Here is a 14,234-nt window from a genome sequence, read left to right on the forward strand (position 1 = left end):
CCACACACAATGGCCCATCTAAAAGCGATTGCTTGCATTGTTTGAGGAGTTAGACATGGTGTTTGTTCTGACATTCCAGCATGGGCTGGGGTGGGTAAAGAGGCCTGGTGGTCATGAGACATGGTGCCTTTTGCTTTCATGTGCTGCTCTGAATTTAGCCTGAAATCATTAATAGGCAGAAAAACATGAGGATACTAGGTGGGGTATGCAATATGAGCTGGGAATGTGCCGCAAATTCCTCCCAGAGCTAGGGGATAAATTAAACATGGTTCACATCACATGTCACCAGCAGGCTGAGGAGAAGGGGCAAGCGATGCGCAGGCTGTGGAGACTTGGATTCTGCCTAGGTTCCTCTGCTGTACCCATCATCTTGGTACCTTACTGCCTACCAGACCTTTTGCTGCTAGACGTGGTCTCCAGTTAGGCAAATTTGTTGGTGACAAGCAAAAGAAGTATCTTGGTGTGTTCTGGAGATGTTTTCAATCAAACACACTCACTTCCGAAGGACCTTCCCATCCCCGCAGCTCTCATAACACAACTACGGCCTTTCTTTCAGGACATGGATTCTCCTCCACATCAAAAGCAAGAACTCCATGACAATTCCCACTGCAAACGTCACGGCCTTGTATAAAGAAGAAAAACTGATAGCTACAGTAAGACTGAGGCATAACAAAAGAACAGACAAGACTGGGCTTATCCTAAACCACTTCTGAATTGTGATTTTCTTCTTCCAGCAAGGTGCTTAGAGAAACATTGGGACCATAGATGGTGTAGCCACAGAGAAAAACAAACTTTTTTGTCATTACTTTGTGAAGTTTGCTCCAAAAGACCTGGCAAAGGCATTAGTGGATATCCTCTTTAGAAGCATGGATGAATAAGGATGAATTAGTTTTGCCTCACTGCATGGAAACATAAAGTTACGGGTCCGTTTACTGAAAATGTCTATGTGATGGAGGAGCCAAATGTCAAGCACTGCCACTTTTCCTTCTCTGTACTGACACTTCAGCTCCAGAACCACTTATCCCCTGCCTGTGCCCATCCTAGTTCCCAGCCATTTCTGCCCACCAGCTGTCAGCTCAGCCCCAGCACACCCCGGTGTACCTGCCTCCAGAACAAGCCACAGCCTTGCTCACGGTGGGAGAGGTGATTAAATTAAGTGAAAATCCCTCCCTTGGTCCCCAGATGAAGAGCGTGCACACGGCAGTCACCGAGGCTGTGCCGCCCACAGCAGCACGTTGGTGCTGGAATCCCAAAGCCACCTCTGAACCATCCCTGAAAGCTGAGGGAAAGCTTGCTCTGACCAGCAGCCACACAGGCTGTTTTGGATTTGATTTGCAGCAGATTTGATAAGAAAGCTCTCAGGAAAAAACAAATTTCCTCTTGGACTCGGTAGAACTGGGCACATATTCCGGCACACACAGTTCCCTTTCCTAAAAGCTCGTGAAGTAGGCTTCTAAAATTAGGAATAAGAGGTGAAGCCCTGGCCCTATTTCAAGCAGGGACCATTATCCCCAGGACCAGGACTCACTTGAGGGTCACTGTTGACCCCCATCGATGGGGAGCAATCATGAGAAGAAAAAAAAAACTCTTGATAACATTTTTTTATCTCTAACTATTATTCCAGTGGTCTCTTCTGTTTCTTCTGCTGCCCTCACGTTGTGCCATTCCGTAGCCTGTATCCACCACCAGTACTGCTGTACAGACAAACAGGTCGGTGTTTGGCCCAGAGACGATGAATTGATGGTGCTCAGCTGTTCCAGCGGTGTCACGTTCCAAATTAAGCACCTCCATTTTTACTGGGGTCATTGCTCATATGCAGCAGTTTTTTTTCTATTTAGTCTAGTCTAAAAAAAGGGCAATAACTATCTCCCTGCAAATGCCAGGGCTGCAGAGGTTGGCAGCCGTGACATCCAGACGCCCTGGGAGATGCGCGGAGCAGCCCAGGGGGTCCTGCAGTGCCCGTTCCCAGCCCCACAGCACCTTCACAAGGAGGATGTGGGGACTGGCACTCCCTGACAGGAATGGCACCCGTGGCAGCGTGAGGGATGCCCCTGGGTCAGAGCAGGAGGGCAGAGCTCTCGGGTGCCTCGTGCCATCCCGCAGACCCCAGCGCGGACGAGAGCCTCTCCGCTGCCTCCTTCCACAATTCGGGGTGGACATGGCCCTTGGTGGGTGCCAGGGCTGGGCATCTGGGTACCGTGGGGGTGGCAGCATCTTCCCCAGGGAAAAGAAGCAGGAATTTTTCCCAAAAGGCAGCCCTGTGCTTCTCCTCACTGCTCACCGAGCAAGGAGCTGCCCCTGGCTCCCGCCAGCCCCTGCAGGGAGCCCTGAGAGAGAAACAAGCAAAAAAAAAAATCACTTTACCGCTCAAACCCTCATTTCTAATCACACTGCTGTTCCAAACTAACAGAAAGGAAAGTAACCAGGAGCTGGGAATCAGAGGTGGCTCCCCCTCATGGACTGAAGAGCAGGAGAGGAAGGGAACTCGGGAGCGCACGGGTGCCACCACAGCCAACCTGCCGAAAGCTCCCTGACTCCTGCCAAGCCGCTGTGTCTGAAGCAGAATTAGGAAGCCAAAAGCCCCTGGAGACCCGAAGCCAGACACTTGTGAACAAATGCAGCAGAAAATCGGGAAGAGCAGAGCGAGCCCCTCCAGCAGGCACTGCCAAGCCTTCCCCCGGCTGCTCCGTGCTGCTGGGCACGGGTGGCTCCGGCCGCAGGTCACCGGCGGCAGAGCTGGTGGTAACCAGCAGCCACACGAGGAGGAACACCTCGGGGCTATTTGCATGCTGCTTTTGGTGGTTTTGCAAGCCCAGGGCCTGCTCTGGCCAGCTGCTTTCTGTCAGGGTGCTTCCTGCATTCCTGCCTGTGATAAGCATCTGGGAATGAGGGGTGAGGGCAGCATCCCAGCTAGTCACAGTCCCAAAGAAGGTCTCGCACACCCCAAAGCCTGGCTGTTTTTTTCCAATTTATGTCAGTTGGGCTAATAAAAGTGATTACCTCTTTCTACCAATCCTGCCTTTCTCATTGATCCCACAAGCCGTTCTTCAAATGTCACCCAGCAAGGAGGGAGCACACATCCAATTATAAAAAGAGAAAAGATTGGCCTGATGGCAGAGCAGCGGGGTCAGTGGGGGAGCTGTGCTGCACGAAATAAATGAGGCGTGCCTGGCTTTGACACCCTGCAAGCCCGAGATGCCCAGGAGGAGACATTTTATTGTGGGCAGAGCCCCAGCACTTTAGGCAGTGTAAGAAATGCAAACTTACTTCTCCTCTTGACCTCTGTTCTGAGTTTTGGTGTTATTTCTGTTTGAATAGGAAGCCTTGAACATGCTGGAAAGGTAACAACTACTGAAAAGCACAAATAAAGGCAGGCAAGCCACAGAAGCAACTCAGACTTTGGGTGCTGAATTTTATTTATTTATTTATTTATTTTTTATGTGGGGCAAAATCCTGCCTCTATTTTGAACCCATGCTCACTATTCCACTTGGTGTGGTTCACGGCCACATAGCCAGGGGTTGGAATCAGCTCACGCCATGGGGCCACCCCAACACACCTCACAGGTGAGCAAAGATCATCAAAGCAAGCAGAGAGCTGCCGAACCGAGGAAGAAAATTCAGCCTTTCTGTGCTTCCTCTACCACACCCCATTAACCACAAGAGGTTCAGGCCTCTCTGAATATAGCACAACAAAGACAAAATACTGACATATAAGCTGGGCTTGCTGATTTCTGCATCCTGGGCCACAGAAATTTTCTGAGAGCTGAGGCAGGCTCTGGGAGAGGATGTAGGACTGTTACCAGGGGCGTGCAGGACATACAGACGCCTGTGATGTTACATGTGTTATGAAGCACAGAACTGAGCTTTGACTCCCACAGAGTTAGTGTATTTTGTACTAAGTTCCCAAACCTACTTCTCCTCCTTTCAAGACTCAGTGCTTCTTGTGAGGATGAGCATTGGCACATATGTTAGGATAGGAAACCCAATGCTTTCTGAAAGTTTTAATTTAGTGTTAGAGCATCCCCAGAAGTTAGCATAACCCACAAGAAACAGCCCAGCACACCTGCCAGATTATCACCAGAAGCTTACCTGGATCATTTGCCAGCTTTTTCTGATCAGGTCTTAAAAAAGAGGGTTGAACATTGAGCTGAGTATATGACATGTAGCTCACACACCTCCCACTTCTCCTTCCCTGCTCTGATCTGTACCTCCACTTTCCCAGCAGTTCCTTGCCACGCGTCCCCTGCAAGGTGCGTGCTGCTGGCCCCTGAGGGTGCGCGGGGACCTGCGTGCAGGGAGCGGGGTGCGGGCAGGGCACCCAGCAGGTGCTGAACCAGCCTGAATTTGTGTGCAGACCTCACCCTCAGCTGCTGCAAAGCCTGTGAATGCCAAAGGAGAGCTACAGGCGTACAGCAGCTGGTTACAGTTGTACCTCCTGCGTGAATGTACACCCCTGTTTATCTCAGTAACGGGCAGTGGAAACTCCTGGTAATTAGCAGCAGTCGTTAGTGTTCCCCCCGCACACTCGGCTCCCCCGAATGCCTGTTTCCTAAAGCCTGCACCTGCCTGCAGTGGGAAGAGGTGCCTGCGATGCTCTGCTCTCCTCTCTTCACTTTTAAAACCTCAGGAGCGTACAGACGCAGAAGCGGCGTGTGGGAAGCCACTAGTTAAGGCAGATGCCTGCCGAGGCAGAGCGCTCACACCGCTGAAACTGCCTCTCATCTTATTTCCTGATTCCAACACCTCGTTTGCCCCTCTGTCTTAAACCACAAAACTTCCTCTCCCCCACCCGGCTCTCCTCTATAAATAGCCCGGGCTGAGGCGGCACGAAGCCACGGACACCTAGCGGGGCCGTGGGAGGGCTGCTCGCCGCCGCAGCGCTGCGGTCCTCCGGAAAACAGTGAAGGAGCGTCACGAAACCCCTTCAGACCCTGGCAGCCGACGCTTTTCGATCAAGATTCAGCAGCAGTAACTGCTTAATTGCTAACAGAGGCAGCAGCCGTCCTCCCTGCCTTGCTGCTAGCCCAGCCAGCGCGGCAGCCAGGGCGCTGAGCTGCAGCCGCTGCTGGTGCAGCTGGTAGCAGGGGGTAAATGCGGAGGCAACGCTGTCTCTTCCCCCTTTCTGTGGCACGGGGCTAGCAGCTGTGCCAAGCACAGCCCTCGGGCCCCGCCGGCACCTCCGCAAGCCCCCAGGGCCTGCAGGCAGCTGGATGAGTCTGCGGGAGAGCAGCACCAGGGTGGGAGATTTCAGTGCAGAACGATGGGCACAAATGAAACTCCAGTGGCAGCGTTATATCTTGTTAGGTTGAAAGGAAGTTTGCAGGATTCCTTAGCCCTTATTTAGCAAATTTGTTTGCTTTGGAGGGAAATACTTGTGGTGGTGGCCAGGGTTAAACACACGCCTGGCTGCGGCATGGCGGAGCGCAGCGCGCAGCAGTCGCACAGCCCCTATGCCCTTGGCCAGCCCTGGGTTTTTGGGGCCAGGCTGCAGCTCCAGCGCTCCGATGTGACCCCGACTGCCTGGGCTGCAGGGCTGTGGTGCTGGGCTGGGTGCTGCGAGGGCTGGAGGGCCCGGTGCCATCCCAGCACAGAGCGTCACCAGGCGGGGGGGGCTCTCGGGAAGGCCGGACCCCTGTGCCCAGCCAGGGACAAAGTTTTTGAGAGCACCAGCACCGGCATCGGGGGGATCCTCCTGGTGCCGCATGGCCTGGGAACGGCCCGGCTCGAGGAGCACACGGGGCACACGGGTGGGGTGCGGGGACCCCCAGGTGGCGTGGAACACGAGTGGAGCAAGGGCTGTGGGGACAGCCTGAGAGAGGGAGCACCCAAGTGTGGCACCCGTGGGTGTCAGGCACGGGGACAGGGCTGGGAGCGCGTGGGGGCGCATGCGGTGCGGGAAGCACAGGGACACCCCGCGGCAAGGAGCACGCGTGGGCGTGGGGCCAGCACGGGGCAGCGCGGGGCCAGCACGGTGCGGCGAGCACCCGCGGGACACGGAGGGGACACCTCGGGGCCGCCCCACGCGCGGGACCCCCGGGTGCCCGCAGCCCGCGCGCGGGGCAGGGGGGAGGGAGGGGGACACGCGTGGGGCCGGGGGCGGACCGGAGTGGGGACCTGGGGGGGCGCGAGGTGCGCGCGAGGAGGCGCGGCGCGGGCTGCTATTGGCTGCGGCGGGGCTGATGTCACGGCGGGTGCCGCTATAAATTCGGCGGCGCCGGAGGGGCGCGGGGCAGTCGGGCGGGCGCGGCGCGGCGGGGAGCGGCGGGACGGGAGCGGAGCGCACCGGGGCGCAGCGCGTACAGCACAGCACAGCACCGCACCGCACCGCACCGCACCGCACCCCGGCACCCAGCCCGTCCCGCACCTGCCGTCCCCTATGTGCAGCCCCTCGGCGGCACAGCCCTAGGGAAAAGCCCCCGCCGCCTGCCCGGGGAGAGGGGTGGGTTGTTGGGGGGGGGTCATGGGGGTGGTGGGCACCGAGCTGCCCGGTGGCAACGGCAGCGCCAACCAGAGCGCCGCAGACCCCACGGTGTCGCGGGACATGTGGATGGTGGGCATGGGGATCCTCATGTCGGTCATCGTGTTGGCCATCGTCTTTGGTAACGTGCTGGTGATCACGGCCATCGCCCGGTTTCAGCGCCTGCAGACTGTCACCAACTACTTCATCACCTCGCTGGCCTGTGCGGACCTGGTGATGGGGCTGGCCGTGGTGCCCTTCGGTGCCAGCCACATCATCATGGAGATGTGGAAGTTTGGGAACTTCTGGTGCGAGTTCTGGACATCCCTGGATGTGCTCTGCGTCACAGCCAGCATTGAGACCCTCTGCGTCATTGCCGTGGACCGGTACTTTGCCATCACCTCCCCTTTCAAGTATCAGAGCCTGCTGACCAAGAGCAAGGCGCGCGTGGTCATCCTGGTGGTGTGGGTGGTCTCAGCCCTCACCTCCTTCCTGCCCATTCAGATGCACTGGTACCGGGCAGACCGTGATGAGGCCATCCTCTGCTATGAGAAGGACACGTGCTGTGACTTCTTCACTAACCAAGCCTATGCTATTGCTTCCTCCATCATCTCCTTCTACCTGCCACTCGTGGTCATGGTATTTGTGTACGCCAGGGTCTTCCAGGTGGCCAAGAAGCAGCTGCAGAAGATAGACAAGAGTGAGGGGAGGTTTCACACCCAGAACAAGGAGCAGGACCAGAACGGGCGAGCTGGGCACCGCCGTTCCTCCAAGTTCTTCTTGAAGGAGCACAAAGCCCTGAAGACCCTGGGCATCATCATGGGCACCTTCACACTGTGCTGGCTGCCCTTCTTCATCGTCAACATCGTGCACGTCATCCAGGACGACATCATACCCAAGTACGTGTACATCCTCTTGAACTGGCTGGGCTATGTCAACTCTGCCTTCAACCCTTTGATCTACTGCCGGAGCCCGGACTTCAGGTATGCCTTCCAGGAGCTCCTGTGCCTCCGCAGGTCTGCCCTGAAGATGTATGCCAATGGCTACTCAAACAGCAACGGCAGGAGCGACTACAACGAGGAGGACAACGGCTACCCCCTGGCACCGGATAAAACCTGCGAGCTGCTCTGCGAAGAGGGCTCCTTCCCTAACCCCGAGGGCTTTTTGCACTGCAAAGGTACTGTGCCTAGCGGGTAGCTAGACGCGATGGGCTCTGGAGTGGCACACTGGTTATAAAGATGAGCCTTTCTCTCTGTAAGGAAAAACAAAACCCCCAAGAATAATATTGATCCTCTTCTAAAGCACCCCTAACACCCAGAGGCTGCAAGAAACCTAAAACTCAGCAAACCTTCTGCAGGCAGGTGGGAGGCTGCCCCGGGGAGGCTCGGGTGGGCTGGCTGCTCGCAGAGGCTACCTATTTAGGCGCACGACCTTAGGTCCCTTGAGCCAGGGGGAGCGGAGGGGGGTGTATGGTATTTTGGGGCTGTGCAGAAAGCTCGTCCCAGGAGGAACTTCCTGACAGTGTCTGGTGTTGAACTACCTCATGGCCAGAGTGTGAGCGGCTGGGCGGCTGCCGGAGGAGTCCTGTGCTCCCAGCACTGCCCAGCCCAGCAGAGAGGGCACCCTGTGCCTAATTCCCCACGGAAGGGATGCTTAAACCAGGGCTGAGTGTAACTCGGTCAGCTGTGTCTGACCCGCTGCAATTGCTGCTGGTGGGACTGTTTAAACAACTCACAGAAACAAAGAATGCGTCTTCTGCCAAGTGCTATAGGAGTTTCTGCTGAAATAATTATAGAAATAAATGGACTCTTTGCCCAGAATGTGGGACTGTGACTGTGGGGCTCAGGAATGTGGTACCGGGAAGCTGGGTGAGATGCTGTCACAGTCACAGACCGTCCTTTTGTTGAGATTCCAGCCAAAGCTTTTCACTGCCCGGTTTGTTTAACTTCAGGTCTCAAGTGACAGAGAGCCCGAGGAGGTGGGCAGGGAGGAGGGCTTCCTTACTTTGTTGCAGAGGACTGACAGACTGGAAGCACAGCTCTGGCCGCGGGATGGCTTTAGGTTTGTTTGTTTGTTTGTTAAGGGTTTTTTTCCCCCTTGCGGCAGGCTTTGCATTTTGTTCCCGGGTTGCAAAACTTGGCGGCGGGCGCACAGAGCTGTCAGGGGCACGCAGACACGAGCGGGCAGGTGCAGGCTGTGGGACGGGACAGGACAGGGGGCTGTGCTGCGCTGTGCTGCTAAGGGCTTCTTCTCAGACAGTCCCAGACTGGAGGAGAGCAGCAATAGAGCTGGGAAAATGGGGCTCCCCCCTTGCCTTCAAACTCAGCTGCAGTTTGAGAGGGGGGACTCAAGGAGAATGAGAAAGTGTGGTGTCTTCAGAAATACTTGGGGGAGATGGAGGAGAAATAGATCGGTGCTCTGTGTTGTCCCGTGGGAGGGATGCTCGGGCACTGCATGCATGGGGGCTCTTCTCCCGATGCACTTCCAGGCACCTGCCCTGAGCTCCGGGGGTTTTGCTTGTGCTGCTGCTGAGGGGGGGCAGCGCTGCAAGGAAGCAGCTTGTGCTGGCCTGGGTTGGCCAGGGAGGGAGTGGGATTTCTGCCTGCCCACCTCTGCAGTCCCTCTGTGACCGTGGCTCCCTTTGCAGCTCTGGACTTGTCCCAAGCACTGGCACCCGAACAGGCAGCCCCAGGGGGCACTGCAGGGGAATCACCCCTGTAGGGGCAGCTTGGGGCAGGGGAGGTGCTGGTGCTGCAAGGTGCAGGGCAGCGGCAGGCTCATCCGTGAGCCCTCAGCACTCCTCATGGTAAAGCCCCACCCGGCTTTTGTGGGGAAGGGGAGAAGGAGCTCCCAGTGTTCCCTTCTATCTTTCCCAAAGCAGCCCTGATCCTGCTTGGAAAGGGTGCTGGGAAGGACAAAGAGCTGTAACAGCCCGATCCTTTTCTGGTGCTGTGATGGGTGCTGGCTCAGCTCCGTTGCAGCCTTTCCAGCTCGCGGTAGACAGAGGCAGGGCATGTGCCCAAGAGAGCTCATCCCTCCGGCCTCTCGCTGCCAGCATTGATGCCGTGCCTGCCCCCGTGCCCTCCTTGGTGGGGCCGTCAGCAGTGCCCCAGCGCACCCCAACTCCTTTGCATTCAGCTTTGAGATCACAGCGTGAGCCACCTGAGCAAACGAGGGGTGTGATGGCACAGTACGGCGTGTGACCACAGGGAGGAGGTGGCCCCTGGTCTGCAAAAACATTTGCTCCTCAGATACACATTAACAGGACACATTAACAGGCTGTGTGGGGTCAGGTGCTTCTGATTTCCTACTGTACCAGGGCTGAAAGGAAGGGACCTGCGCTGCGGGGTCAGAGTAGGTGCCCCGCGTGGGTTAGAGGTGCGCTTCAGCTCATTGCAGGTCATGATTATCATGTAGCACTCTGGGGGAAGTGAAAATTAACCTCTTGATTGTCACGATCGATTTCTCCTGTCGTTAATCCGGGGGAATGCAGGCTGTAGCGGGAGCGCAGCGGGACAAGGTCCTGTGCCAAGGCAGGGCCGGGAGAGATCCGGTGCCCGCATCTCAGCGGCTCTGCGTATTTTTACCATTATTAATTACTGTTTGCATTTCAATAGCATGTGTTGTGGACCAGGATTTTATTGTCCAAATAATTACTCTGCTTGCCTGGCTGGTTATATTCACAGTTCAGATGGTGCTGTATGCCACAGCTGGGAGACGAGCAATGGCTAGCTGCAGAACCCGTGCAGTGTCCATTGCGCAGAGGTGGAAGGGACAGGGGACGTTTGTCTGTTGATCTCTGTGTTGCAGTGCTCAGTCGCAGTGTTAGGAAACGTCAGGCTTGCAATGCAGTCTGAGTGTTGAAGAACTGATTTTGTTCCTCTAAGGCAGCACTAGCGAAACGGGTACAATACAAACTGCTCAGTTCTGGAGGCAGCGGGAGCCAAAAGAGAAATAATTGAGGACAAAAAATTGTGGCACCAATAAAGCCAAACATGACAAACCTTTCCTGTTCCAGGGTTGAAAAGATAAGCTATATAAAGGAATCCTTTTGCCTATTAAAATATTTTGTAATAAAAAGAATTTTATAGATGTATGCTAGGCATTCAAAAATGGAACATTTAAGTCAGGACACTAACCACTTACAGTGATTTTAGGGTACTTGGGATTTGCACTAGCAGAGGGTTGGCTCAGGTTAAGTACATCTGATAAAACACAGCAGTGACTTAATTAGAGGACAGTCACTGTGATGAAATACCCGATTGTAATGGCAAACCGACCAGGCTGCCTTGGGTGCTGCTGGTTTGTACCTTACACCACTGCCACGGTATTGCAGAGCACGGGCGGGCTCCACAAACTGGAGCTTTGCGCTGCGGTACGTTCACCCTTTCAGCCGCAGTCAGACAGGTTGTTACTGCTTTTAACGTCTTGCTCAAGATGAGTGTCACAAATGCAGCTTTTGTGTTAAAAATCCTGTCCTTGCTGCGGGCGGCCCCGCTCTGGCAGCTGTAGCTTCCGCGTCAGGAGTTGTCTTGGCTTCGTCCACCACAGCGGGCAGAGTGTCGCGAGTTCTGTCGGTCCTTTGCCTCTTGGGAGCATTCCTGGAGCCCTTTCGCTTTCAGGGAAGCCCGGGTCTTGAAATACAACCTGCTGATTGCTGGGGAGCTGTGAGAGTGCAAGGAGAGCGGCACAGGGGGGGTGGGCTGGGCACAGATCCCCACCTGGTGGCATCTACAAATCTGTGGGGTGTTGGGGGGCACGTGGAGCCCGTGAAGTCAGGTCCGGACCGTGTGGGCTTCTCCTCTGGTCGAGGAAAGCGTGGGAGCCCTGCCTGAGGGCACTGCCCAGGCAGTGGGTACGGCAGGGAGGGAGGGAAGAGACTTAAGTTACCAAATCCTCCCAAATGTTTGAAAATAGGCCAGGGCTTAGTAGTGCAGAAAGGAGAGCCCCGCTCCTCCGGAGTGGGTGTGCGAGCAGGCACACGCCGTGCTCTTCAGCCCTGCCACGTCACGGTCGCTGTGCTTTTCAAAGGGCTTATTTATGTATTTATTTACTATAAGGGACATGTTTTTGCTGTAGGGGGGAGGGCATTGACAGGGCTGGCTAGGAGTAAACAGCAGGCTGCAGTCTCTCTCCCAGCATCTCTTGCCCTTCTGATATTACAATACTCAGCTGCCAGGAGCCCAAATCACCCGCACTGGCTAAGGGAAAGGCTTTCCCCCCTCCCTTTGCCAGTCCCCTGCCTCTGCGTGTTTGTGTTAACTGGTATGATGAATCCATTTCCCAAGGAGATGAGTTTATGAGCATGTTCATTCCTCTGGCAGGGGGGAGGATGTCCTGCCTTCCACGTTCCCTTCTCTGCTCTCTGTCAGCAAATAGAAAGTGCCGTCCCTGTAAAAGCAGCAGGCAAGCAAAGGTTTCCCGAGCAGCCTGGCTGTGTCCCGGGACAGGGAGGGTGGGAAGGGGGAGCCAGGGGGTCTGCACCTTCCCCAGCCGTCTGCAGAAGCATCCAGCCCTGGGGAAGCACCTCGTACTTCGGCTGACCCACATCTTTTGCTAACTTGTCAGAGCTGTGTGCCTGCACTTCATGTTTGCAGTGTGCATAGTATCCGAGGGTGGTGCTTCAGGTTTAGATGGGCAAGGGCTGTTTTGAAAAACCACCCTGGCCTTGGATGTTGTGCTCGGCAGAGAGGTGGTGTGACCCCTGGCTCCCCGAGACCAGTGTTTTGCAAGGATTAAGGTTCCTTTCATCACTGTTTTTGCACTTGTGCTTGGCTTCCCAGGCCCAGGAATAGGACTACAGCCACTGTTGGGCATCTTCCTGTCAACAAAGTCTCTTTAAGCGTGAGAGCTTGGCTTTTTTGGAGAGCTGAGCCCAGCAGGCTGAGCACTTCTTCCCCCGGTTAGCCTTTTACCGGAGCTGTTTGAAAGCGAGCATTAGCCCTAACCTTTCTTTTGGAGGCAAAGAGAACACTTTGCAGTGAACACACATCCCCGTTTGGCAGCTGGGGTAGCTGCACCCTCTTATCACTGACATTCCTCCCCTGTCACCAGCTGCAGGGGCACCCAGCGAACCTGTAGGTGCTTTTCATGATACTACAGAGCAGGGCAGTGCATATTTTGCCCATCTCTGCCTCTTGAGAGATGCTCTACAGCTGTTCCTTGGGGTCTGAGCTGCAGCTGGTGGTACAGGCAGACCCTGGGGCACAACTGCTGCCCCTTGCACCCTCAGCTGCAGTGCTGAGGCTGTTTGCCTGCCACCGAACAAAGTACAGCCAGCTTGGCTGGGGTCATGGTAACACAGCCCGGGTCTAGACAGAGCTGTGCATGCTGGAAACAAGTTTACACAGAGCTTGGGAGGAGGTTATCTCTCCTGGTAAGTGTCATGGGATCTATTTGTAAGAGCTCGACACAACCCTGATTCACCTGGATTTGGCAGTGGGTATCTGCTGGGGTTGCTGTCTGTAAGGGTGCTGAATCAAGCCTGGTATTTCAGGGGGCATCAAGCCCTTACAAATGTTGTTGATCAGGATTGTTGATCATGATAAAAGTGGATTTGCTGCTTCTCCATGCATGCAATTTCAGTTTTTCTCCTGTTTTCTCACTCTCCCAATGGCAGGAGCATACAACTGAACTTCAGTGCAATATTGCCAGTGAGAGTGGATTGGGAAATATTTACTTGTTTACTGTCCTTGGTAAGGTCACTTTTGCACAAGCGCATATATATTTTGATGTATGTATGTATGTGTGTGTGTGTATATATGTTATCTATATACAGTGATATATAGATCTGTATCTAAACAAGGAAATGTAAAGGTGTTTTGTGCTGGCTAGATACATAGATGAGGACATGTATGTTCAGACGTTTGAGTATTTATTGCAGGTTCTATTGACTGACATTGTGTTTAAATAAAGAGTATTTGTGGTATGCTTGTAGTCAAGTGTCCTTGCTTGAAGCTGTTCTGGCTGTATCTACCACATTCTCCAAGACTCTTCCAGTGAATCCTTCAGGACTCCTGTGAAACATAACTCAAAGCTGAGTCACCTGGTGCAGGCCAGGAGGCACACGGAGCCTCCAGTGGCAGAGAATTTCATTCGTTTGTGCAGTGCTGTGAGCCCTCCTTACCTGGAAGCACTGGGAAGGCTGGGGGTGCTCAGCATCTCCCTGTAAAAAGGCTTCTCTGGTTTCCATCCCTTGTGTCAGGGCTCGTAGCAAAAGTGTTTTTTAAAAACCCACCTGCTCTGCTGCCTGTTTGGACTTCAAACAGCCGCAGTCATGTGGTGGCAGAGTGGGGCTGCTGAAGAAGCAGGGTCGAGGACAGCTGGGCTTTTAATCCTTTGTTGCTGGTCTCTGGTGCCAGCCTTCCCCAGCGCCGGGAGGAGCGCACACATGTCCAACACAGAGCCCAGGGATGGGAAATGCGAAACACAGGGGCAGTGCATACAGGGATCAACCGTAAAGCTCCCTCTGAGCTGCCTGAGCGAGGTCTCACCATGCCCACAATGGGTGCTGTGCACCTCTTGGGGCTCCTTGGTCCTGGCTCAGCAAACTTCACTGCAGCCGGTTAGGAGCATGGGGTGAAGCAGCAACGATGCCCTGAGCTGCAGGAGTGGGGGGACAGTAGCACAGTGTGGTGGCTCTCTCCTGCCTGTCTCAGGTTGCTTTATCTCCTAATTAGGATTGGAAAAGCTTCTGGGGAGGTCTTTGGAAAAGCATCCTAGCCCCAGCCTGTTCCTCTGGTACCTGCTGCCCAGCCCTATCATGCTGCTCTCACTG

General features: G+C 54.9%; 2 protein-coding genes across 3 annotated transcripts in view; one reads left to right on the forward strand and one right to left on the reverse strand.

Moving 5' to 3' along the window:
- The window catches only part of UBTD2 (ubiquitin domain containing 2), a 257,761-nt gene that overhangs the window by 160,973 nt on the left and 82,554 nt on the right, over positions 1-14,234 (reverse strand). The gene's annotated exons all lie outside the window — the stretch shown is intronic.
- LOC308177803 (beta-2 adrenergic receptor-like) overlaps positions 6,232-14,234 on the forward strand; it is a 32,354-nt gene continuing 24,351 nt past the window's right edge. For both annotated transcript variants that reach the window (XR_013939416.1, XM_080555597.1), the window contains exon 1: positions 6,232-7,634. Coding sequence is in view for 1 of the 2 variants with exons in the window: in XM_080555597.1 (XP_080411723.1) it covers positions 6,461-7,634 (1,174 nt within the window). In the remaining variant the exon portion in view is untranslated. The remainder of the gene's footprint in view (positions 7,635-14,234) is intronic.

Source organism: Anser brachyrhynchus (genome assembly GCF_964034855.1).
Source record: "Anser brachyrhynchus genome assembly, chromosome: 14".
NCBI classification, from domain to species: Eukaryota; Metazoa; Chordata; class Aves; order Anseriformes; family Anatidae; genus Anser; species Anser brachyrhynchus.